Here is a 26,266-nt window from a genome sequence, read left to right on the forward strand (position 1 = left end):
CTGAAATATCAGCAACATTGTCTCTCTCTTTCTTTCTTGTTTTTTTTTTTTTCAACTGAATGCTCTAGTCATGGTCCTGCTAAGTAATTATGCAAAGTGGCTTGAACAGATTTTAAAAGCACAAACTGACAGAAAATATTTCTCACAGTGTCTTAGAACAAAAATTCATAACCCTCAAAGTTTTTCGTGAAATCTCCACATATTGTTTGGTTGTGATGTGACTAACAAAAAGTAGCACAATGAAGTAAAGTGGGAGGGGAAAAAATGCATTTTTACGACTTTTTCTTTTTCCAAATAAAAATGTTTGCATTATTCAGAGGAGCAGCCTAATGTACAGGCAAACTAAGCCACTGCTTAGGCCACCCAAACCTCTAGGAGCCTCCATAGTGTTTCAATCTCAAAACACACCAAAAAGGTAAGACTTTTTGATTTTATTGAGAATGATAATCCTAAAAACTTTGATTTGATGACTTCATAATACATTAATTAAAAGTTAATATGTTTCACATGTTATTTAAAATGTAAAAGAACTGGAAAGCTGTATTGAAACTCAAGTAGTGGTAATAGGAATCAAATTAAATTCTGCTTGAAGGGTCATATGTGCCATTTTATAGCATAGTCAACTGAACATAATCAACTATGTTAACTTCAATTAACTGTCTCTTTAAAATCTCCTGCTCTTTCTGAAACTCCACCTTCAGGAAGCCATCACAACATGGCTCCCTCTATGAACCCTTTAACTTTTTTTTCTTTTTTTTGTTGTTTACCAGTGTTTCACTGAGAAGGAGCTACTATTATGAGCTCAGCAGATGTGCAGTTCCACCAGGTGTTTGCTAATTGCTGCTGACTAGTCTGAAGGAGCTGATCTCATAGGAGGAGCTGCATCTTAAATGTGGCACTAGTTTCCCCCAGGAGGGGTTGCCATGGAGCTTAACTTGTCAAGCCAACACTCAAGGCAGGTTTTTTGATGAGGGATAACATTATAACGTGATGTAAAGCTCAAAAAAGTTTATTATACATTATACTGCCCCTTTACTGGTGCTAGAAGAATCATGCTGTGGGGATGCTATTCTTCAGGGAGGACAGTCCAATTAAGAATTTGTGGCAAGGGTTAAAGGTTAAGGTTCACAGAACAATGTGAAAAGTTCCCTATGTCTAGATATACAAAGCCTCCAGAAATGCACCCTTGGGATTTGCAGCCAAAAGTAATTCTAGTATCTATTGAGAACTTAGTGAGGGGTGTGTGTTAACACACATATCACATTTTCCAGATTTTTCTTTAAGAATATTGGTAATGTTCACCTTCTTTAAATACCATGCATTGTTTTCCCACCGTTTTGGGATCCAAAATCCCCATGAAACTTCATGAATGCTGTAGTTGTAATGTGATGAAATGTGATGATGTTTGGGGTATCAATACTTTTGCAAGGCACTGTGTATGCTAGCATAAATCAAACATTGTTTACTACAAAGCAAACATATTTTACGCACTGAGGAGAATCATTTAACCAGCTTATTAACATCTTGACCACAATATAAATGTAACAGTCATTTGCTACAGCGGTGCATTTCTATAAAGCTCAAAAAGCATGCAACTCCACATCACATTGCCATGGTGATATCTGGATGCTATCAAAGAACTTTCAGTGATTGGTATGTTAGATTGGTCCCTCATCCAGTTGCCATTTTGTTTTTAACTTCCAGCGGTGAAACTCTATGGCCTTCTTTCATGGCGAACCATAACAAGGAGTTGTATCTTTAAGCACAAATTCAAATTCTTTTTTCACTTCTCAGCCTCATCAAAGAACCTCATTTTCTCAGTGTGCACAGAGTCTCTGAGACGTTGAATAGATGACGCTGTCTCCCCTGATATGGGCTCTGTGGGGCCAAATATATGGGTGATTTGTTTGGTTATAACCACAGTCTCCTTGTTCTCACTTCTTTCAGTTGTTGTTTCTTGGACTAAGTGTTTAACTGTCCTGGTGGCACTTCGAGCATCTTGGACCGTCCACGATGGAGCTCCATCTCCCTCTGACTGTAAAGCAAAGCCTTCCCCTGATTGGACTTGGACAGCAGACAGAATCTTGGCATGCTGTGACTCAGGAGTAGGCTGTACGTTTGATGTAATGATGTGTATTTTTCCCGACGATAGTCTTACTGTATCTTCAGAAGAAGATGAAACACCAGAAGACAAAATAGTGATCTTCTCCGGCAAGGAGGGCACATCTGTGATCAGCTCAGTCCTTGTGGTGGAAGACATGATGTCACTGTGCATCTCTTCAGATCCAGCACCTGCACTTTCGTCAGAGTATTTGACCGTCACCTTGGTTGGGGAAGGTATGAATGGGCCAACAGGCTCACTTGTGATCGTAGAGCTTACATCAGCAAAAGCATCTGATGACTGGACAGAAAGGGTGGGACTTACTTCCTCGTCCTTGGTTTCCCCTACGGGGCTGCTGTCTTTCACTTGTTCTGCTTTGTCAGGAATCTTTTGTTGTTCTGTTGGGGAAGACAGGCCAAACTTCGGGAATTTAAACCAGCTCGAGCTCTCCGGACTTTTGGTGGCATCGTGCTTGGTTTTTGTGTGCATTGTGGTGGCTTCACCTGGTTCATGAGAGATTTGATCAACTTTGTCCACTTTCCGAACGTCAACATCAACATCAATCGACTTAAGAGCGTCACCAAATGATGTTAAAGTCAGTTTTGGTGATAGATTTTCTTCTTTTAGTGCAGTCTTCATTTCCAGTTGATCTTCATTATTTTCATACTCAAAGTGAACAGATTCATCTTCAGGTTTGGATCTTGAAAGACCCAGCCGTGGTATTTTAAAGGTAGGTAGTTTGAATTTACTTGGAGATCCTTGAACCGCACTATCACTTTCTTTGTTTAGGGTTTCTTGATCCTGTTCTGATTTGAGGGCATCCAAATCAATATTTGGACCTTTGTTGATAACAGCAGCACCCTCTCCCAGCTGATTTTCATCATCTTCAGCTGTTTTATCTGATATGTGCGTCTCTGTTGTTACCTCATAAGACGTACTGCCAAATCTTGGCATTTTCAGAGTTGGCATTTTAAATTTTTTGGACTTGATTTCAGCCTCAGAAGTTGTCATTTCAAAAGTAGTAAGGACATTTTTGTCTTCATCTGCAGAGAGTTTGATCTCTGTTGTCATATTGGTTTCATAATTTTCGACTTCTATTCCGTGATCTGGAAGCTCAGCTTTTACTTCAGGCTCTTTCAAGCTCGGCTTTGAAAATGAAAACCTGGGAAGTGAAAACTTACTTTTCTTTAAGCCTGGGTCAATTTCTGGAGCGGGGGTTGCTTCTACTGCAGGGACCATTGAAGATTCTTTAATGTCAATATCTGAGATTTTGGTCTCCATTGACGTAACACCAGCTTTTGGAGTTTCCATGTTGACATCGACGTCAGGGGCTTTACCACCAGTTCTTGAAAATGAGATGCTAGGAAAAGTCCAATTTAGCCGTTTTACTTTACCTTCAAGTTCAACTGTAGGTACATCTTCGCCTTTTGCCTCAGCACTTGGCAACTGGACTTCGTACTTCTTTAGTTCCCATTCTTTAACATTCAAATCTACTGGATCAGTATCAACATGAAGGTCCACGTCAACCCTTTTTTCTTTGGTCATTTTAGGTATTTCCATACTGACATGTGGGGTAACGGCTTCAAATTTAGGTAAGGTCATTTTAGGCATTTTAACTTCTGATTTAGTGTTGATATCAGCTTTGATCTCTGGAGACTTAACGTCCATTTGCACTGAAGGTTGTTCCACTTTTGCACTGGAAAATTGAACTTCAGCTTTGACTTCTGGTGCTCTGACATCTAAATCTGCCTTGGGTAAGCTGATGTTGGTATCCGGTTCTTTGGATTGTGATAATGAAAAACCAAGACTTGGAAGTTTAAATTTACTTCCTTTTCTTTCATCATCAGTTTCTGAACTCCTTAGATCTACAGATGGACCCTTAATTTTAATGCTTGGTTCTTCTGTTGTAACTGTGAGAACTTCCTCCAAAGTAGTACTTTCACCTCTCACTGTTTTGACATCTTGCACTTGTTTGTTTGAACTTTGGGTAGCAAGGCTAAATTTTGGCAACTTGAATGTTGGCATTTTAAATTTGGATGGCGATCCATCAGTGTCCTTTGACACAACCGTTATTTCAGGTGCCTTAGTTTCTATTGCAGTGGCAGTGTTTTCAGGTTCACCATCTTCCTCGTCTTTCTCCAAAGCAGAACCTTCTTCCGTAGAGCTTTGAGAAGTAAGCCCAAATTTTGGTAACTTGAATGCAGGCATTTTAAATTTGGATGGTGAACCATCAGTGTCCTTGGTCACTGTTTTGATTTCAGGTCCTTTAATTTCTATTGCAGATGTTTTTATCAGATTCTCGTCATCAGGGAGTTCGACTTCAGCCTTTACATCTGGCAATGTAACATCTACTTCTGTCTTTGACGATCCTAAATCACTGCCAGTCCCTTTGGCCTCTGACACAGAAAAACCTAGACTTGGCAACTTAAACTTTTTTCCTTGTTCTTCACAATCAATTCCTTCAGTTTTTAGCTCTAATAATGGGCCCTTAATTTCAATGGTTGGTGCTTCTGTGGTAACTACAATAACCTCTTCTGAAGTTGTGATTTTACCTTCTACTGGTTTTACATCTTTGTCTAATGGAGGTACTTCTCCAGTGGAAGTTTGAGTAGCAAGCCCAAATTTTGGTAACTTGAAATTTGGCATTTTAAATTTGGAGGGTGATCCTTCTGTAGTCTTTTTTGTATCTTTGGTTTCAAGTGCTTTAGTTTCCACTTCAACAGAAGATTTGTTACTTGGAAGTTTGACTTCAGCTTTTACCTCTGGTACTTTAACATCTACATCTGTCCTTAAGCTCAAATCAGTCTCTAGCTCTTTGGTTTGAGGTACTGAAAAACTCAGACTTGGCAGTTTGAACTTCTTTCCTTTTCCTTCAAGATCACTTCCTTCAGTGTTTAAATCTACTGATGTCCCCTTAATTCCAATGCTTGGTCCTTCTGTGGTAACTGTAAGTACCTCCTCTAAGCCTGTGGTTTCACCTCCACCGATTTTGACATCTTTGTCAAAAGAGGGTACTTCTTCAGTGGAACTTTGAGTGGCAAGCCCAAATTTGGGTAATTTAAAAGTTGGCATTTTAAACTTGGATGTCGATCCTTCAATGTCCTTTGCTTCGACTTGAAATTCGGGTCCTTTAGTTCCTATTTCTGTTTCTATTCTTTTCAGTTCATCATCAGGAAATTTGACTTCCGCTTTCAGTTCTGGTTGTGTAACATCTACACCTGTCTTCAAATTTAAATCGGTGTCTGGCACTTTGGCCTGTGTAGCAGAAAATCCAAGACTTGGCAACTTAAACCTTTTTCCTTTTCCTTCACGTTCACTTCCCTCTTTTTTTGACTCTATGGATAAATCCCCAATTTCTACACTTGGTCCTTCTGTGCTAACTACAATGACCTCCTCTGACATTGTCATTTCCCCTCCAGTTATCTTGAGATCTTTGTCCAAAGGAGGCAGTTCTGCGGTGGAACTCTGAACAGAAAGCCCAAATTTTGGCATCTTGAATGTCGGCATCTTGAACTTGGATGGTGACCCCTCTGTTTCCTGTCTTGTACCTTTGAATTCTGGAGATTTAGCTTCCATATCAAAAGATTTGTTAAACTTTTCTTCAGGGAGTTTAATTTCTGCTTTGACTTCTGGTGCTGTAACATCAACATCTGTTGTGGGTAAGGTTATGTCAACATCTGTTGTTGGTAAGGTTATGTCAACTTCTGTTGTTGGTAAGGTTATGTCAACTTCTGTTGTTGGTAAGGTTATGTCAGTATCAGGACCTTTGGTTTGCGATGCCGAAAAACCAAGACTTGGCAGTTTAAACTTTCTTCCTCTTCCTTCCCTTTCAGTTTCTGTAGTTTTTAAAGCTACTGATGGAGCCTTAACATCAATTCTTGGTGCTTCTACACTTCCTTCGAGAATCTCTCCAGAAGTGGTAATTTGACCTTCTCTTGTTTTGAGATCTTTGTCCAAAGGAGGCAGTTCTGCGGTGGAACTCTGAACAGAAAGCCCAAATTTTGGCATCTTGAATGTCGGCATCTTAAACTTGGATGGTGACCCCTCTGTTTCCTTTCTTGTACCTTTAAATTCTGGAGCTTTAGCTTCCACTTCAAAAGATTTGTTAAACTTTTCTTCAGGGAGTTTGATTTCTGCTTTGACTTCTGGTGCTGTAACATCAACATCTGTTGTTGGTAAGGTTATGTCAACTTCTGTTGTTGGTAAGGTTATGTCAGTATCAGGACCTTTGGTTTGTGATGCCGAAAAACCAAGACTCGGCAGTTTAAACTTTCTTCCTCTTCCTTCACTCTCAGTTTCTGTAGTTTTTAGAGCTACTGATGGAGCCTTAACATCAATTCTTGGTGGTTCTAGACTTCCTACGATAATTTCTCCAGAAGAGGCAATTTCACCTTCTGCAGTTTTGAGATCTTTGTCCAAAGGAGGCAGTTCTGCTGTGGAACTCTGAACGGAAAGCCCAAATTTTGGCATCTTGAATGTCGGCATCTTAAACCTGGATGGTGACCCCTCTGTTTCCTTTCTTGTACCTTTAAATTCTGGAGCTTTAGCTTCCACTTCAAAAGATTTGCTAAACTTTTCTTCAGGGAGTTTAATTTCTGTTTTGACATCTGGTGCTGTAACATCAACATCTGTTGTTGGTAAGGTTATGTCAACATCTGTTGCGGGTAAGGTAATTTCAACATCTGTTGTTGGTAAGCTAATGTCAGTATCAGGACCTTTGGTTTGTGATGCCGAAAAACCAAGACTTGGCAGTTTAAACTTTCTTCCTCTTCCTTCACTCTCAGTTTCTGTAGTTTTTAGAGCTACTGATGGAGCCTTAACGTCAATTCTTGGTGCTTCTAGACTTCCTTCGAGAATCTCTCCAGAAGTGGTAATTTGACCTTCTCCTGTTTTGAGATCTTTGTCCAAAGGAGGCAGTTCTGCAGTGGAACTCTGAACAGAAAGTCCAAATGTCGGCATCTTGAACTTGGATGGTGACCCCTCTGTTTCCTGTCTTGTACCTTTAAATTCTGGAGCTTTAGCTTCCACTTCAAAAGATTTGCTAAACTTTTCTTCAGGGAGTTTGATTTCTGCTTTGACTTCCTGTGCTGTAACATCAACTTCTGTTGTTGGTAAGGTTATGTCAATATCAGGACCTTTGGTTTGTGATGCCGAAAAACCAAGACTCGGCAGTTTAAACTTTCTTCCACTTTCTTCACTCTCAGTTTCTGTAGTTTTTAGAGCTACTAATGGAGCCTTAACATCAATTCTTGGTGCTTCTAGACTTCCTATGATAATTTCTCCAGAAGAGGCAATTTCACCTTCTGCAGTTTTGAGATCTTTGTCCAAAGGAGGCAGTTCTGCTGTGGAACTCTGAACGGAAAGCCCAAATTTTGGCATCTTGAATGTCGGCATCTTAAACCTGGATGGTGACCCCTCTGTTTCCTTTCTTGTACCTTTAAATTGTGGAGCTATAGCTTCCACTTCAAAAGATTTGCTAAACTTTTCTTCAGGGAGTTTGATTTCTGCTTTGACTTCTGGTGCTGTAACATCAACATCTCTTGTTGGTAAGGTTATGTCAACTTCTGTTGTTGGTAAGGTTATGTCAACTTCTGTTGTTGGTAAGGTTATGTCAGTATCAGGACCTTTGGTTTGCGATGCCGAAAAACCAAGACTCTGCAGTTTAAACTTTCTTCCTCTTCCTTCACTCTCAGTTTCTGTAGTTTTTAGAGCTACTGATGGAGCCTTAACGTCAATTCTTGGTGCTTCTAGACTTCCTACGATAATTTCTCCAGAAGTGGTAATTTGACCTTCTCCTGTTTTGAGATCTTTGTCCAAAGGAGGCAGTTCTGCAGTGGAACTCTGAACAGAAAGTCCAAATTTTGGCATCTTGAATGTCGGCATCTTGAACTTGGATGGTGACCCCTCTGTTTCCTGTCTTGTACCTTTAAATTCTGGAGCTTTAGCTTCCACTTCAAAAGATTTGCTAAACTTTTCTTCAGGGAGTTTAATTTCTGTTTTGACATCTGGTGCTGTAACATCAACATCTGTTGTGGGTAAGGTTATGTCAACATCTGTTGTTGGTAAGCTAATGTCAGTATCAGGACCTTTGGTTTGTGATGCCGAAAAACCAAGACTTGGCAGTTTAAACTTTCTTCCTCTTCCTTCACTCTCAGTTCCTGTAGTTTTTAAAGCTACTGATGGAGCCTTAACGTCAATTCTTGGTGCTTCTATATTTCCTACGAGAATCTCTCCAGAAGTGGTCATTTGGCCTTCTCCTGTTTTGAGATCTTTGTCCAGAGGAGGCTCTTCTTCAGTAGAACTTTGAACAGAAAGCCCAAATTTTGGTAACTTGAATGTCGGCATCTTAAACTTGGATGGTGACCCTTTTTTTGACACTTTGATCTGTGGAGCTGTAGCTTCCATTTCAATGGAGTATTTGTTCACATCATCACTCAGAAGTGCAACTTCAGTTGTACTTTCAAGAAGATGTGTATCGACATCAATATTTGAGAGGTCAGAGCTAGGTGCAACAACGGTAACTGCAAGAACCTCATCAGGAATGTCCTTATCAATGTCATCTCCTTCTACATTTTTGTCTGAAGTGCCCAGTCCTAATTTTGGTAATTTAAAAGTTGGCATATTAAATTTTGATGGTGACTGTTCCACATCTGGTGCCTCAAAATTAGCATCAGGCATTTGTATGTCAGTCTTGGTCTCAGTACGTTTCACCTCTACGTACTTCTTTGCTTCAGGTCCTTTGACTTTTGGCATTGTGATTCCAAACTTTGGCATTTTGAACTTGCCTCCTTGTCCTTCAATTGTAGGTTGAGTTTGCACTTCTGGTTTTCCAACTTCCACTTCTCCAGAAGATATCAAGATTTCTGCTTTTCCCAGACTAACATCTGCTGTAGGAACTGGGACTTCTACCTTAGTTTTATTGTCCGCTTTGCCTTCTGCCTCCATGACATCTGTGTCTTTACTTGAGAGTCCAAGTTGAAATTCTGGTCCCTTAATTTTGGGCATTTTTATTCCAATCTTTGACAGCTTCATCTTTTCTTCTTGTCCAGCAAGGTGATTCTCAGCTTCCATGGTCGGGATGAAACATTGATTTTTTTCTCCATCAACTTGCGACAGCTTGACTTCTGCTTTGGCATCAGAAAATGGTAGTGGTATTTCAGGTTTTGATGCTGAGTACTCAACATCTTGCTGAACTCCAGTCTGGGGAAATTTGCCCTTCAGCCTGATACCACGTTCTTCATGCTCAGCATCAATGAGTTTTATTTCAGTGTCACCTTTAAACAATGTGACATCTACATCAACCTTTTGGAATTGGGTTGTATCTGTTTCAGAACCTTTCAGTTTTGGGAGTGATATTCCAAATTTTGGAATTTTAAACTTACTTGCTCTTCCATCAATTTCAGATGCTTTAATTTTTACATCACTGTCTGGTATGGTAGCATCAATACCAGGCCCAACTTCCAATGTGTGTGTTTCAGAAGCTTCACTTACTTCACCACTGAGGTTTGGAGTAGCAGCTCCAAATCTGGAAATTTTAAAAGGGGACATTTTGAATTTTGACGACGATCCTTCAACATCCTTTGTTTCAACTTTAATTCCAGGAGCTCTAACATCTAGTTTTGTTGATGATCCAGTTCCTTCAACCTCAAGATCTTTGATTTCTCCTTTAACTTCAGGCAGTGTCAGATCTTTACCTTTCTTTGATAGGCTTAAATCCGACTCGTGCGTTGTAACTTTTGGCAGTGCAATTCCCAACTGGGGCATTTTGATCTTGTGTCCGTGTCCTTTTGCTTCACCTTCTTTATGTACTGTTTTGATTTTCAGATCAGACTTTTCTCTTCCTTTCTGTTCTTCTGGCCTAACACTATCTTTGTTCACATCTGTTCCTGAACCTTCAGTGGGTTTGATCTCAGGTTTAGCCTCTGGCAGGGTAACCTCTACATCTTTCTTTGACAAGCTTATCTCAGGACCTGCTAATTTTATTGTTTTGACTCCAAACTTTGGGATTTTGATTTTGCCTCCTTGTACGTGTTCACCCTTGGACTGCAAAGGTTTAACTTCTCCAGGTTTTTCTAACTGCATCTTTTGCTTTAGAAAATAAACATTTCCCTTTCCAGGAGTAACTTCTGCTTTAGATGCTTCTGGGAGTTTACCTGCAGCTTTGCCCTGTGCCTCTTTCTTTGACAAACTCAAGTCAAATTCTGGGCCTTTGATTTTTGGTGTTTTAATTCCAAACTTTGTAAATTTGCTTGCTTCCCAATCAAACTCGCCTTCGGTTTCAGTTGGCTTTATTTCCACTTGAGGTTTTTCTGCCTGTGCCATTTCTTTAGGAACATCTGAGCTCTTGAGGACTGTATCGCTCTCTGGGCCTCCTGGGATTAGCCCTCCTTCAGCCAGGGCTTCTGTGTAAGATGTGTCTTTCCTAGATATGTTAATATCAACTGTTGTTCCTTTTAGTTTTGGCACTGGGATGTCAAGGTTTGGCCATTTAAATGTACTCTTTCCATCTCTGTCTAGAGGTTTTGTCATCCCTTCGTCAGAGATATCCTCTTTTCCACTGGGTTTGCCCGAAGGAGATATTCTAATTTTGGACAGCTTATTCCTTTCATCTTCGGGTTTGTCAGATGTTTCTTTACTTTCTAAAGAAATAGCAAGTATTGTCTTCGTGTCAGTACTTACATTAAAACTTGTCAAGTCACCATCCTTTTTGACTGACTCGTCTGTTGAGTCAATGTACTCAATACCATCAAGTTCAGGTATTTTGACTTTACATAGGACTCCTTCAGTTTGTCTTTCATCTTTCCTTGTTTCTGTTGTTAGCTCTTTTTCCTGAATGAAGCTTGGTTTCTGCTTGTCAATCCCAATATAAGGCAGTCTTCTGCTTTTTGCTGACATCCCAAAGCTTGGCATTGTTATCTTTGGCCTAGTGGATGTCTTCAGCTCTTCTTTTGTTGCTGCTTTTCCATTTGTTGTATCAAATTCATTTTCTTTAGTTTCCTCTCCACTTTTGCACTTTGTTGGGCTGGTACTGTCCTCCATTTGAGATTTCTTAAAATCAAACTTGTTGTCAGTCAGAAAGATTGTTTTGGAGATTTCTGAAGATGCCGTTGTGTCAGACCTTGTCAGATGTTCTTCTTGTTTTGGTTTTGGGACTTTGGTGGGTGTTTTTACAGATATTCTTTGTGCGTTAGCATCTATGACAGTTATTTCTTCTGGGATAGGCACCCCAGATATATCCAGTTGAGGCAGCTTAAATCCAGGTAATTTCGAAACAGCTTCTTTCACACTATTAACATCAATTGACATTTGCACTGTTTCAGCTAGGCTTTCTTTGTTGCGCTTTTTGGAATCAGCCACGGTGGTTTTCACAGACATGTCCTCCATTCCTGGAATCTCAATGTCTTCACGTTTGGGAAGTTGTGTTGTGGAAACACGGCCAGTTATAGTTGTGTGTTCTTGATCGTTCACCTTTTGCATTTCTTCTGCATTAGCAACATTGCTCATGTCTAATTCAGGTTGCTTATGTTTTGGACTGGACTTTTTGGATTGCTTCTGTTTCGTCTCCTTTCCTTTCTGTGTTTTGTCATCGCCTTTCTTGGGAGATTTTCTCACCGATATGTCAAGTTCCACCTTTGGTAAAATTATCTGCGATGTAATGAATTTGGATGAGACTAGCTTTGAACTCTCTCCACCTTGGCTTTTGTTATCTACGCCGACCAAAGACTGATCTCCCATCAATTTGGTTTTTGACTCGGAGCTTGAGATAGCAGCAGATTTTCCTGCTTCTGGAAGATCTTCCGTGTCAATACTTGCTCCGAGAGTCTTGAGCCTTTTGGGAGAGGATTTTGCTTTTGTGTCTTTTTTGTGCGACTTGTCCTTCCCTAGGATCTTCATTTTTATTTCTGACTTCTCTTTCCTCTTTTTTTTCTCGTCTGGGGATTTTGGAGTTCCAGACTGGCTTTCATGATCGCCCAGCGCTACGGTGGTTTTCAAAGTACCATCTACACTGACGAGTTCCACCTTCTGTTGAACCGGGTCAGACTCCATAGCTTCCCCTGCCTGTTCATTGATCTCTGGTTTTTCTGCTATGGGGTATTCAGGGAACTCGGGTGAAAGTGTGTCTGATTCCTGCTTTTGCTGAACGTCACTACTCATCTGCCCAGATGTTGGAGCGTCCGTGTCCTGGTCTTCAGATGAACTTATGCGGCCTCTTCTCGTTAGGCCAGAGAGCTTTATTTTATGCTTCTTCTTCTTTCCATCCTGAGATTTTATAGGTGACTCTGTGTCACTTGTCGTAGGACTAAGCTCAAGTTTTCTCTGCTCATCTGCTTCTGACGAACTGTGAGACCTTGTGAAACGAGATTTACGTCCTTTTCCAAAGGAGGGAAACTTTGGCCACGAGATGCGAGCGTCGCCACGTCTTCTGGTTTTTCCTTTCTCCCTCATCTCTGTGGAACCGATGTCCTCCTCCTGTTGAGCAACAGAAACATTAAATATCAAATTACATTCATGACAAAAAATATTAGGAGACGCAGTTTGAAAATAGTTACAGGAATAACGTCTGAATCGATGGTTGGTTCCGTCTCTGGGAAGTCCGGTTGGCGTTTTAGGCAGAGCTTCAACTTGTAAGCCTGAGCATGCTCCAGAATCTGAATGGCGTCCTCATATGACATGTTGTCAAAATACACTGTGGCGCTCAGAATCTGATCTCCTACAAATAAAATAAATAATAAAATAAAAAAATCAGTGGGGAGGGGGGGGAATGATCAAATCCTCTAAAGAAGACTTTCAATCTGTTGCAATGAAATAAGTGGAACAAACTATGGAGAAAATAATTGAAATTACAATTATTTAACTTCAATTGCACAAATAAAGTTTCTAACTTGTTTTGAACCTGTGTAACAAATTAATTTGTTGTACAAATTAACTTCATTGCTAATTTGTGTAACATCGAAGTTGCATATATTAATAATTATGTATATCTAATTAGTGTTCATATTAAAATGAATAAATAACCTTCTTTGACTTTTAAGCTTTTTGAAGCTGGTGACTCTGGAACTACTTTCTTGATGAAGATTCCCTCTTTCCCTCCTCCGCCATAAACCAAACCCTCTGCACATCCATCTTGGGCTGTGTTGACTATAACGCCACCTTCAGGACTGGGAGCTTCCTACAGACACACCCAAACAAAGAGGACAGATGCTCTTACTTAAACTGCACTATCAGCAGATTCACAACCTGTATGGATTCCTACATGTGAAGGGTGAAAGGTGTGAATGTCAGACCTTTAATTTACTCATTTTTGGAGTGGAGGTCCTCTCGAAGATGGAACCGAGGCCAGACTTTTTACCTTTGTGTCCACTCCCAGCTTTGTGGTCTGCATCATGTTCTCCGCACTAAGAAAAATAGTGTTAGATCGATGTTGTTTTTTCAAATGCTGAACATCAATTTAGCCTACCATACATACAGATATATAAACAGAAAAAAATGTCATTTCTATTACATTTCTAAACTTTATTCACAATGTCTCCTAAGCTGCGGTATAAGTATCTCTGGTAGTATTATGGGCTGTCTCTGCGTTAAAGCCGTACAAGTGTAAGTCAAGAAAATCACTGGAATTTGCTAGTTGCTGTGCTCAGTGACAAGCTAACTGCTATTAGCAAAACAAGCTAAAGGAAAAAACATGTTCTCTGAAGAAAGTTGTGTAGTTGTGGGAGAGATAAAAGCCTAAATAAACAGTTTGCTACTGTAAATGTAACAGTTTCAATCCCTTGGCAGCCATATTGGATTTTAAACTGGGATAAGGTCTTGTTTACACATCAACACCGGGACAATAAAATTAAAATGTTTTGGCCTCTTGTCTCCATGGCAGCAGCATTTTGGTCAGATAAAGATGCAAAGGTTTGACAAGGGGCTCCAGAGTGAAACTTTTTAAAAATGAAATGTGAATCAAATCCTTTCTAAGTGCAAAGTGAAAACATTATGGAAACCATGGCATCAGTCACCCCATCTTGTGCTTGTGGACTCAGTTTTGGTCCACGCACAGCCCAAATCTACAACAATGGTGGCTCTACATGCTCTTTCTTTTCTGCTGCACCTCTACAGATGATGTGATCTCTTAAAGCAAAATCTAAAAAAATAAAATAAAACTAAAAAAGTTAAATATGCTCATTGTAGAAAATTTATGCAGTCAGCCAAGACCTATAGTAGGATTATTTAAACAGGCCTCTGGATCAGAAAACACACAAAGTTTCACCGCCTCCTATTGGCCTGAAATCCACACTGCACCTTTCCAGTCCCGTTTGTGTGTAAACACAATTTTTGTCAGATGTGCAACAAAAAACGCTTTTGGAAACATTTTTATGCAAACAGGGCCTAAGTGAGAAGCCACTGTGAGCTTTGGCAGATCTCATGTTTACTCCAATTTTCTACAATTTCTCATTATAAAAATTTGGACTCAGCTGAAATAAAATCCAGAATCAAAATGTTAAAGTAGTTCCAAATTAACTCGGCCATGAAAGGAAATCAACTCGGACTAATTTCTCTTTCCTTTCCTGGACGGTTCATGTCTGTAACTCCGCTGTATCTCTGCTCTCCGTACCTCTTTGTCAGCGTATTTTGCCGCCTCAGGATACTCCTGGACCGGAGATGATCCTTGTGGCCGGGGTCTCTCCCCCTCTGCAAACTGAGTCGGCTCTTCACATATCTGTATGAACGATGTCAGTTAACATGAAAACAAAGTTATTAGTTCATTCGTACTATGAATGTACATCATGTCTGTGGAGGAACTTTAGATAAAGGTACAGATTAGGGAAATAATAGAGTGGGATTTTCCAGGAGGCTCCAGTTACTCACTGAATCGTCCTGTGTGGCAGGTTCTGGCGCTCGCAGTCTTCTCCCTGCTAAAAAATAAAAAACACAAGCCAAAATATTACCAAAAGAAATTTAATATCATGTCCAGGCTTAATGAACAAACCAACACGTTTTTGTCACTTTGTTTTAGTTCAGTGGATTTATGGGATTTCATCTTTTTTTCATTTTCTTCAAAATTGTCTCCCTCGCTGCCTCGGCTGATGCCTTCCCACAGCTGCTGCACATTCAGATAATCAGCCCCACCTGCTCTTGCATCAGTAATCACCTCCTCACTGTGTATGTATACTCCCAGATCTCTCACATCCATTGTCAGATCCCCATATTGCCACTGGCTTTTCCTGCTCTGCGTATTTTTAAGAACTTTCTGCTTTACTTTGACTGGTCCGGCCTCCAGCCCTGCGTTTCGAACCAGCTCAGAAGCAGAGAGTTCACCAGAGCTTCCAAACCACCACAAGAGATACGGGAAAGTATGGGAACGTGGAATATTTGACATCATTCCACAAACGACACAAATCCAAAAATCTACTCTTGATGCACAGAAAACTCTAATATAATAATGTTGAGTTAAAAAAATCTCCACCCAGCCTCACTCCCAGGATTCATCTTGAGGTTCAGGCCGACACCGGAGCCAACGGTGAAACTATTTAGAGTTCTTCCTGGCAACGATTTCCTCAGGGATCCGCTGCCTCCTCCATCTGTTAAGTGATCCACTGTATTGATTCTCACATTAAACTTTGAAGCCTTGTAGGCTGGCTCCTCGTGGCTGTCGAAAAGGAGCTGCCTGATTATTATTATTATTATTATCATTGTTTTATTATTATTGATTACTTTTTCTTACAACTGATCTTTGTGAACATGGTAAAATTCTGATTAAAACCACCACTCTTTACTTTTCGTCTGAATGGACGGTATTTTAACATGAGGAAATCGTTCGTTTAATTTCTGTTTCCCAATGTTTTAGATACGTTAATGTTAAAAGTTGACTGACTGATTTAAAATAACCAACCTCAAAAATATTTAACACAAACCAAACCAAAAAAACAGAACAAAAAAACACACAAACTCTTACCAAGTATTTTTGGTCCAGTTTCTAGTGTATAATACGTCAATATGTCTAATGCTTTTTACTTATGAGATAGGACAAAATATATTGTTTCCTATATTTGAACTTGCTTTGAGAAGGGTATTTTTCAAAGCATAACACCCACATTTTTTTGGATGCCTTGCTTATTTTAGACATGGGATTTTATGGATTTGGTTGCTGAGAAAACAAGTTTTGAATATGTTTGATTTAAAAAGGGTAAGCTTCGAAATCAAAGCTTTATCCCCAGGCTTCAAGAAAAAATGTCAGCGATAATAAATGGAAAGACATGTGCACTTATCTGAAGTATCTCCTTCCAAAGCTGTAGTATTTGCGGATGTGCCTTTGCAGTTTATTCCCGCCCAGCCCCTCTCCCCTCCCTCCGCCTCACAGTAATGTATGTCATGTGGAGAAAATCTTTCAGTTTGTGTAAGTGCATCAGAAGACAGCTAACGCTAGCAGGTCAGAATTATGTGTCCTTTTCAGGTTCTGTTGTCCTGAGAAAGACAAGAAAGCTGAAGCAGAGCAGTTCAATGATATTACAAGCTCCTCTTCTTTGTGGCTTCTAATAAAAAATTTACTTTTCAGACATTGTTGAAACACAGTAACTACACCACAGTCCCTAATAGTTCAAAAGCTTCTTTAAAAAAAAAAAAAAAAGGAAAATAATCTGCAGCTGTCCTCGCCATAACGTTAAGAGAGGACTAAATGCTTTCATTGCATCTACATTTCAGACCAGGTTGAAGTAGCAGAATCCTTTCATCAAAATCAAAGCTCACTTACCCAGGTTTGCTGGTCGTGGAGCGCCTGGAAGCGAGCCGAGTGTTAACAAGAAGCTGTTTCTATCTGTCCCCAAGCAGCCCTTCACTGTGTGTGACTGCCAAAGCGGCTGAAGTGTTTTGCTCACCCTGAGATGCTGGGAGGCGGGACACGTTTAGCTTCCTGTCATACCTTGTACTAAGTTGTGTGTCGGCTTCCTGATTTCATTTGTCACCTGCGACGGTTTCCCATTTTATTCTGGTCCAGAAACGGAACGCTTGAAAGGTCAGATTTATCGGCTGAAAATTGAACACATATAACTGGGTTTGATGTACAGTTTTGGACCTGATCTGTTTCGTTGGGATTTGTCTGTCTTTAAAACACGCCTGTTTTGGACCGATCATATTATTAAAACGTGCAGCAATACAACACACAGCCACTTCTCTGAGACCATTGCTTATGTTTCAGACCAACAAATTAGTAAAACTCCTGCTTGTATAAATGTAGCCACAATGGGAGGTTATTGATGAACTAAGTGCATTTGTCATCTTTACTGAAACAATACACTATGGAGTATCGGTTTTAGATTCAAATCATTTTAGGAGTTGGTGAAGACTGGATTATATTTACGACATTCTCAAATGAAAAAAAAGTGACTTTAAGAGGTGTGATCAAGAGAAAGGACCTCCTGCTCTGAATCCCAGCTCTGTTTTGTTGTCAGACCTTGATGCTGGGTATGGATTGTGCATCACAAGCATCATGTTGGAGCACAACACGGTCCAAACAACCGTGTTGCATCTTGGGGAACGTGGCACCAGGCCAGCGTGAGCCAAAATGTTGTGTGATCAGATTTGTATTTGGAACCCATTCCGAGAATTCATCCTTTAAAGTTGTTGAACAGATGAGGTGAAAATCTTGAATCTTACCAGTGCTTTATAGAGGACTTTTCCAGGCACTTATTGTGTGCTAATACAGGAACATGATGGCTGGGATTGGGATACTAATTCAATTATTAGAATCTTACTCAATGTCAAAAATCTACATTTTGTTCTTTACAAAAAGAATCTCTTCTTTTTCAAGTCTCTAATGCGAAAGTACCAGGAAGCTTTCCTGGAGATTAAGCTCATGTAACAGAACATGGTTTATTATTTGTGCTCACTTCTTGTACAACGGACACACACAAGCTGCTTTTAGTCGAGGACGGTGTGCTTGGATCCAAAGTTTAACAAGATTTAAGTGCAGAGGGGGGAAAGCAAATAGGATTTCCTGCGTAAATTGCAGGGACATGAGACAGCGAGAGCACATGTTTTCAATCTATTAAACTGCTGCAAACTTACAGTGAGTTTCATCACAGCTCTGGAATTTGTGTTCAAATTTGCCAGGGTCACCGTGACATGTGATACACAATGACCAGAGACGAGCGGCAGTCCATGTCTACAAACTACAACAATTTTTGAAAATAAAACTAGAAAAGAAAATCCTACAGGTGAACTGCTATGAGAATAAAAGAGGCTTAGTGTAAAACAAGATTTTTGTGAGAGAAACACTTAAAACCACACGTTCTCCTCCATGTGGACAGGTGGCTTACATATCACCGCTCCTAGTTGTGAAGCATAATGGCTGGTGCTCTTTTTCATGGAAGTATAATTTACAAATAGAGAAAAACGAGCAGTTACGAAATTTTAAGAAAAGTAGAGATGATGTCAGGATTTCTATTGCTGAAAATGATGGGTTAAAAATGCATCCAGATCATTTGTTTTAGCCTGTTTAATAACTCGGGGAGTCTCAGGGTCTATTCCTAGTCTGACGTTTTTCACTTGTATTTCTCCCTGTGTTTGAGTGGTACTCTACCTAGAGCACCAAAAATATCTTCATCTGCAGGTAGCTTTAAAAATGTCTTGAGAGAACTGTGGAAAACATTAACAGTGGATTCTACAGCCTTTCTGATCCCAAGTTTCTTTATTAGCCATCACAATAATCTCTCATTGTTCCTACATTATTTGAATTTTCTTAAAAGCTTACATTATGCAACACTGCAGGACATAAAATGTGAGTCAAACATATTATTTTGTAAATAGAAAGTTCAGTAATGATTAAATTCTAATGACAGTAATGACAAATTCAGCAACAAGTCTTTACCTGTTATTCGCAGTCTTCGGTGTCCAACAACAAAAAGTAAGGTTGATATATTTATATGGTTTGTATTATAAAGAATATAAGAACTTAATAAAAGTTTAAAAACACACGTAACTTGTAGTTAAGAAACAATTGTAGGTTGTATCCAGCTTTAAACAACGTTAGCCTCAGTGCTAACGCCCGAATCAAACTTGCTAGCTAGTTTAGCTTTTTAACTCAGGAAGAGGGTTGCCAAGCAACCTTGTCAGAATATTATCTTAGTATGCCTTAATCAAAAACCTTTTTGTTTGCTTTTCAATTTTCGTTTTAACATTGAGAACAAATAAAATAACTTCAGGAAAGGAACAGTCATGACATTCACAAAAAAATATTTGCGTTTATCAAAGACTTTGGCTGTGAAACTATTATGAAACTGTATACTTAAAGTTAACCTCCTGTATTTTGTATTGACCAAACAGAGCTTGTATGTTTAAAATGTCCGTTAAAAAACATCCTGGATTGAGATATTTTAGGGTTTTTAACATATTGCTTATTAAGTGTTGACTGTGCTGATGTTTTATACTTTCATTTAGTAACAAAAATAACATTTTTAAGAACAAAATGGTTATATGACGAAAAAGGTGTTGCATAATTATAAGACAGGCCTGTAGTTTCTCATTTCTAATTTTAGAGGTTCAATTGTTCACTTTTTGGGCAAGAAGATTTTTTTTTCCTGTTATCTCAGCAGCAATAATAGAAAACAGAATAAAAGAGTCTATCTGCATCTGTACATGTAGCCTGTAAATGACCCCCAGGGCCACACTTTGGACACCCCTGAATTAAATAAAAAGTGGCACATGAGAACACCATTCTGAAGCTGCTTCCCCAGCAGATACCTGAAGAAAAGACTGAACAGACGTTGACAAATGGATTTTGAAAATCTTGGAAAATCTTGGAAAACCTTGGATTTTCAGACTTATAACAGAAAACACATCAGACAGATGTCTGATGGTCTCCACCCTGTTATCTAATCTGCTCCTTGAAAAGAAAGAATGTCCTATTCAGTTATCCGTTAAGATATAATATCTATCACCATCAGAATAACGGGAACAGATACTGCAAAATCTGCAATCATAGGTGAATTTAATGCGCTGATGAAATGTAGCATTTCATCTTAATGCTTTTTAAAACTATTAAATCACTGAGTTGAAACACAGTATAGGCGACTATCAAATAAAGTCGCTGAGCGGCTGAATAGGGAAATCTTGTTGACACGCCAGCTGATCAACACGCCAATGCAGGATGCAGTTAAAAGGGTTTTTATTTTATCAACATCCAAAACAGAAAAGTGTCCAAAAAAAAGGCATAAAAACCCGGATCCGACAGTTTAATAGTGATCAAGGCGGCGCGGCAGCAAAAAGTAAAACCTCCCCCATCACCCACTCACTTCCCACCAGGTGCACAACAGGTGATCTATCATTTCTAATAACCCCACGTGATCCCACACTCCGCCTGTCCACAACACACAGAATTCTTTTTTTTTTTTTACTTAATTAATCAAACTGGTACACATATAAGCTGATGCCTAATTTTAAATGCCTTGAATCCATGATAAGGACAAAAAAGTCCTGATCAATTAATTCTAATTAACATACTTGAACTGCAAAATACAATTATATAAGCACAATGCCATCATACAAGCAGCATTGTGAATAAATCACCTTATTATGTCAGTATTTTGTCATTATTTTTATAAATTAAAGTGCATTCGAGTAAAGAGACTGACTAGAACGGTTAAAATATGTTTCTACCGGTTGAAAACATTTATGCAAAACCTTACGTCAGTTTTAGACAGTTCTGTATTTGCAGTGACGGCGAGGAACTGCATACTGACTTCACTGACCTGGGAATGTTTCACTAATTTATATCAGATTATTCCAGTAGAACCAAACTCCAAAGAGACAAACCAGTCCAAAGCGTATTACTTAAAACAGTCTAAACAGTTCAGTTTAGACTCAGTTGAATTCAAAGTGAGCCCAGTTCATTCAAATATACAATCCAAACATAGCCTCAACCGGCATGCAAAAAATAATTACAATAAACTAGAGTTTAGAATAAAACTACAACAAGTTTTTAAGTTATCTAAGAAATTCCAAATGAAATGAAGTGAAATGAAATCGCACCGCTCCCTGAGCGACAGAAAGGCAGCAGTAGAGAGGAACCGCTCCCTTTCATCAGACAAGAGGAGGTCCAGTCAGGACTTTTATACAACTGGACAAGGACGTTGCTGAAAGTATTTTATTTATTATTATTTATCATTATTTCATTTTTCCCTTTCTGCAGAAAACGTTTCATCTCTAAAAATAAATGCTTTTCTCATATTGAACACTAGAGGGCATAGTTCACATAAAAATACAGTCACTCTCAAATCTTAAGAATAATAAAAAAGGTAAATCTCCTCATCATGAAAATGGTCTTAGTGACTTAATAACTCTAACTGAACTTAGATGAATCTATACTTATGCTGACTAGATAAGGCATGTTTCATTTCGGTCACTGTGAGACTCATGGAGAACACATAAAGCTTGTTGAAAGGGGGGAAAAAATAGCTAAAATAGGCGCAAAGTCATGAACTGGTCTGTGAACTGTGTGACGGGAAGGTGGACCAGCTCCGCCGCACAGACACAGCCGACTGCAGGGAACAGAGAACTATATCAGCTGGAGGTAATGTATTTTATATAGGACAGAAGATCGCCTGATGGAAGCATAATTCCCGTCAGAAAGCCTGGATAAATAATTCAGAATAGTCTTAAAGCTGCACTCTGCAGGTCACGAGCAGGAATAAATCAAGCCGAAGCCAAACGAGAGGGGATTTGAATCCCGAGAAAAGCAAAGACATGAGATTCATCTGTAGCCATGGCGATGGGGTACAAATAATTTTACATTATTGCCACCACAGGCCTGGGGTTCATTTTAATAACTGTTTTACTTCTGGTTTTATATGTATGTTTATGTATAAATATGTTTTTATACATAAATCATAAATCATGATGGACTGAACCATGCCCTACACTTGACCTTGGATTTTACTTTATTTTGTTGGACATTTCTCTTTTCAGTTTCTTTATCCGTTTGAAAAGTTACACAGTCAAAACTTAAGAACAATAGTTTGGGTTCTTTAAAATGTCAAGTGAAAAGCAAAAATAGAGTTCGTTATTCAGAGCTGTATTTACACCATGTTGGTTATTCACTTATAAATGTCAGAGTTCTGAACTAAATATTTATTTAGAAAGCTAAATATGTATCTTGGAGCTAAATATTAGCTCAGACCGAACTATTGAGCTAGCTGCTAAATATTGAGCTCGGTGCTAAATGTTTAAAATTTTAGTTTCCAAACTAAATGGTGTGATTTAGAGTTAAATTTAACTTGGACTTTAATATTTAGTGTAAATCAACATATTTAGCTTAGAGCTAATTATGTAGTGTACAGATAAGACTTTAGTTTGTTCCCGAAAAAGAGCTAAATTTAGTTCCAAACTAAATATTTAGTGTAGACCTAACGATTTAGGTTGGAGCTGGAACTAAGAATTTGGTTTGTAAACTAAATATGCAGCTTAGAGCTAAATATTTGGCTTCAAACTAAACATTTAGGTCCAAGCTAAGATTTTAGCTTGCAAGCTAAATATATAGTTTAGATCTAAACTTTTGCTCAAACCTAAATATTTAGTGTGGACCAAAATAATTTGCTGTATAATTTTAACTGTATAACTTTGCAAACAGTAACTGGTGATATGGACATTATTCCTGACAGTATTTTGACTGGTTGCATTCTTATCTACATATTAAAGGGAAACAGCATCAAAAACTCCTAGAAAACTTTCAGAGAAAGTAGCTGAAATAATCCTGAACAGAGATGCACCAAGACATCAACTGAATACTGGAAACAAACGCCTTTTTTTCTTTTTTTTTTTTCCTTTGCTTCACCAGCACCTGATTGGTGCTGAGGAAATAAATAACTACATTTCTGATTATAAAAGAAAAAAAGCCCTACAGGTCGCAGGAACAACACCACTCTTTGGTGTGGAAGTTGTTACTGTCAGCTGTTTTCTGAAACAGCTCAGTTTTATCGTTTCGTGGAATCCTGCTGTGTTTATCTTATGTCGTGCTGCATTGGGAAATGTTGGTGCACCTTAAAAATCTCAACTCTTGACTAGAGTACTAAATTTTTGGAGAATGAATAATGTTCTATAGTTAGTCATTTCAACTTATGGTATCATATTTAAATAATGAATTATCAGCAATAGGACTACTTTTCTAGCTTGACATCCTAAGTTGGAAAAAAAACATTATTTCAAGTTGCGTTAACTTGTGTTTTTAAGTTTAACCACCCTAATTCTTTTTACAGTGTAATGTAGGAGTCACCATTCCATGTTCTGGAATAACCAGCTATAGCATGTCCTTGCCTTATAACCGCTCATTCGAATGGCTGAAATATGTAACTCTCCATCATATCCATGTGCTTATCAGAAAAACATCACAAACATGCAGGACGGATTTCTACTGGACGATGCTCGGGACAGTTTCATTTGTTTGGAAATAATTAGGTTGAACTGCAGAGTTTTTACAGCCCAGCAGATAAATGAAGTTTTCACTGTTCTTCTTTTTTAAAATCCAGACGTTTTGTAAAACTAATAATAATAATAATAATAATAATAATAATAATAATAAAATTAAACTCATAATTTAACAATGAAAAAAACATATGTTGCACATTTATATAGTTGATACAGAGTCAATAGAATTTAAGTAAGACATGGTTGGATTAGTTTGTCTACTTTTTAAGGAACATGGACTCTTATTGTCATCTTTATAAAATAATGGCCTACGTCATTTCTTTTTTTTTTCTTTCTTTTACCAAAAGTGATTTTTTTTTTTTATACCTATATCATCTAATCAAAAGTGAAGTTTTTAGGAAGCTGACGTTGAGTTCTTCTACTCTTCCTTTATAAAACCAGAAGATGATCATGACGATGATGATGATGATGATGATTTTAAATATTTTACTTGATCCCTGCACTGCCGTTTTCTATTTTTGGAGTCAATTTTATATTTCCGGTCTCCAGCTGTCATTGTTGTCTCCAACCCCAGGAGGGATCTGTTGCTGTTCTCCGGGTTTCTGATCTAATCGACTGTAACGGCGCTTCCGAGTGTTTTGAGTCTGAGCTACAGACGCTCTGCTGGAAGGCAGAGAGGAGAAACGCAGACACACACTCTCTCTGATGATGACATCTCCAAACAGTCCGCTGCACTCTGCAGACACACCCATCAGCAGCACACAGCATCAGCACCAGCTGCCTCCAACTCATCCGCCGCCATCGCAAATATTCCCTTTCCCTCCTGCCCTGCTCGGCCACTACGTTCCTCAGAGGAGAGACAATGTCATATGGGATAAAAATAAATAAATAAAGTAAAGAAACAGGAAGGGTTACGAGCCTACCCGTCCCAGAAGGGGCAGCGTGCCAGTTGGGGAACGCCAGGTGGAAACAGTCACACATGGTGGCAGCCGATGCAGCAGAGGAACCGGGGATGGAGGATTGGGCAGGTACCGCTACAAACAGCTTCTGCTTGCCGGTGCTGCAGGTCAGTCAGTGGTGGCGGAGTGAGAGGCGATGACCGCAGGAAGAACTAGAGCCGGAGGAGAGTTCCAGAACTCACTCCTCTGCTCTGATTGTCCACAGAGTGAAGGAAACTCCCTCCTCTGTGCCATAAACACAGACCCTCAGCGCAGTGGGGGTAACTTAATTATGGGTGGAGCTGCCTCTCACCCCCCACCCCCAACAGAGTTCTCTTTCTTGTCGTCCACTCGGTCTCCCTCTTCTTTCCCACTCAGTCCGATTGAGTTGCTTAATCCGACAAGGACGATCACGATGTCGGAGTCTGGGGACGATCCACGTCTCTCACGTGGAGACTTTAACTCAATCTGCTGCTGTGTACACTGGGTCTGAAGCCCCTCATTGTGGACTGGAAGCTGTGGAAATGAACATCTGTTTATGAGCTGTCTTAAGTAATCAGGGGATTTATTTACATGACAGATCATTCGGAGTTCAGGGCAGGAAGGTTTTATTTCGTTACCCACAATGAGTCCAACAGAAAGGTATGGAGGACACAGTGATGGCAGGTCTAATTTGGGCTCTTTGAAATAATTTATGGCTTCTGACGCTGATGGGAGAGCTGACAAATGTGGAAAAGTGGGGAAGATGAGGTAAATCTGCAGAGAAAAAGGGATCCTAATTGTTGGTTTTGATGGGCTGAAAGTTCCGATTTGAACTTGTTGCATTTGACGCATTCCTCCTTTTAAAAATGTTTTTGTTTTGCTTCTAATTTTTCAAATGACAATAGCATAAAGATTATTAGATTTTTTTTTCTGTTTAAAAAAGTGAGGCTGAAACCCATTTATAATTTTTTTAGCATATGTTTGTTTTTGTTTTTTTGGGGGTTTTTTTGCATATTTATTAAAACTGTGAAAAGATCAAACTCCTCCATCCAGAGCTGCTACTACCATCCAAAGAAATGCACCGCTCCCAGTCAAAAACAACCAGTCAGAGCCAGGAGGCGGGTCTTAGCGCTGTCAATCATCCTCATATACCTGCTAAAAAATTTGAATGACACAGAAGCAAATTACATTTACTGGAAAATTGTTTATCCATGCTAACTAGCCTTAGCATTCACAACAGGTTCTATATTGCCAAAAGTATTTGCTAACCCATCCAAATCCTTGAATTCTAGACGGTCAGAACCAGGGTTGTTATTGTCAACTAACGAAATAAAGAAAACTGAAATTGAGAGCAAATTTTTGAAATAAATAAAAACTGCAATTAATGGAGAAAATCTAATTATAACGTACTGCGTGGATTTAAAAAGCTAACAAAAACATACAGAAATGATCAATCTAATATCCTTCATCTTTGTGTTTATGAATCTGTTTTCCAGCCTTTCAAACTGATGTGAAGTAGATTTTGTTCGTCAGCTCCAAACTCCTGGTGACGGTGCTAATGCTGGTCGCAAAATGGAGGCTAGAAAAGCTGGGAGAAAACACCAGAGTCATTTTCAACCATGAGTGAAATCTCTCCTTTTTTTTTTGGAAATAGTATCTGCCGTTGAGTATTCATTACCCAATCAACGAATACATAATCAGAATAGGCTACAATACTTTAAACTTTTTGCATTCTTCACCTGAATTTTTTACCAAACTGTAAAAATACTAAAACTGCTACTATAACTAATAAAAGCTAAACCGAGACTGTACAGCATCTGACTAAACAATAACTATTACAAAC

At 39.0% G+C, this 26,266-nt stretch overlaps 1 protein-coding gene across 1 annotated transcript; it reads right to left on the reverse strand.

Annotated features, from left to right (window-relative positions):
* Positions 1–746: 746 nt before the first annotated feature.
* On the reverse strand, positions 747–24,651 carry LOC122846067 (neuroblast differentiation-associated protein AHNAK). Its single transcript, XM_044142747.1, has 9 exons — positions 24,427–24,651; positions 14,957–15,003; positions 14,703–14,807; positions 13,387–13,497; positions 13,118–13,271; positions 12,652–12,812; positions 7,237–12,571; positions 6,047–6,327; positions 747–5,530 (listed from the first exon to the last, which is right to left on the reverse strand). The coding sequence occupies exons 1-9, from the start codon at positions 24,482–24,484 to the stop codon at positions 1,784–1,786; spliced, it is 9,999 nt and encodes a 3,332-aa protein (XP_043998682.1). The 5' UTR covers positions 24,485–24,651; the 3' UTR covers positions 747–1,783.
* Positions 24,652–26,266: the final 1,615 nt, after the last annotated feature.

This window comes from Gambusia affinis, linkage group LG16 (assembly GCF_019740435.1).
Source record: "Gambusia affinis linkage group LG16, SWU_Gaff_1.0, whole genome shotgun sequence".
NCBI lineage: Eukaryota > Metazoa > Chordata > Actinopteri > Cyprinodontiformes > Poeciliidae > Gambusia > Gambusia affinis.

Coding starts and splice junctions, on each gene's coding strand:
- LOC122846067 (XM_044142747.1), bottom strand. CDS start 24,484: ATGTGTGACTGTTTCCACCTGGCGTTCCCCAACTGGCACGCTGCCCCT. Junction 13,272..13,386: donor CAAAAATGAGTAAATTAAAG/GTCTGACATTCA, acceptor GTGTGTCTGTAG/GAAGCTCCCAGTCCTGAAGG. Junction 12,813..13,117: donor AAGCTTAAAAGTCAAAGAAG/GTTATTTATTCA, acceptor TTTTATTTGTAG/GAGATCAGATTCTGAGCGCC.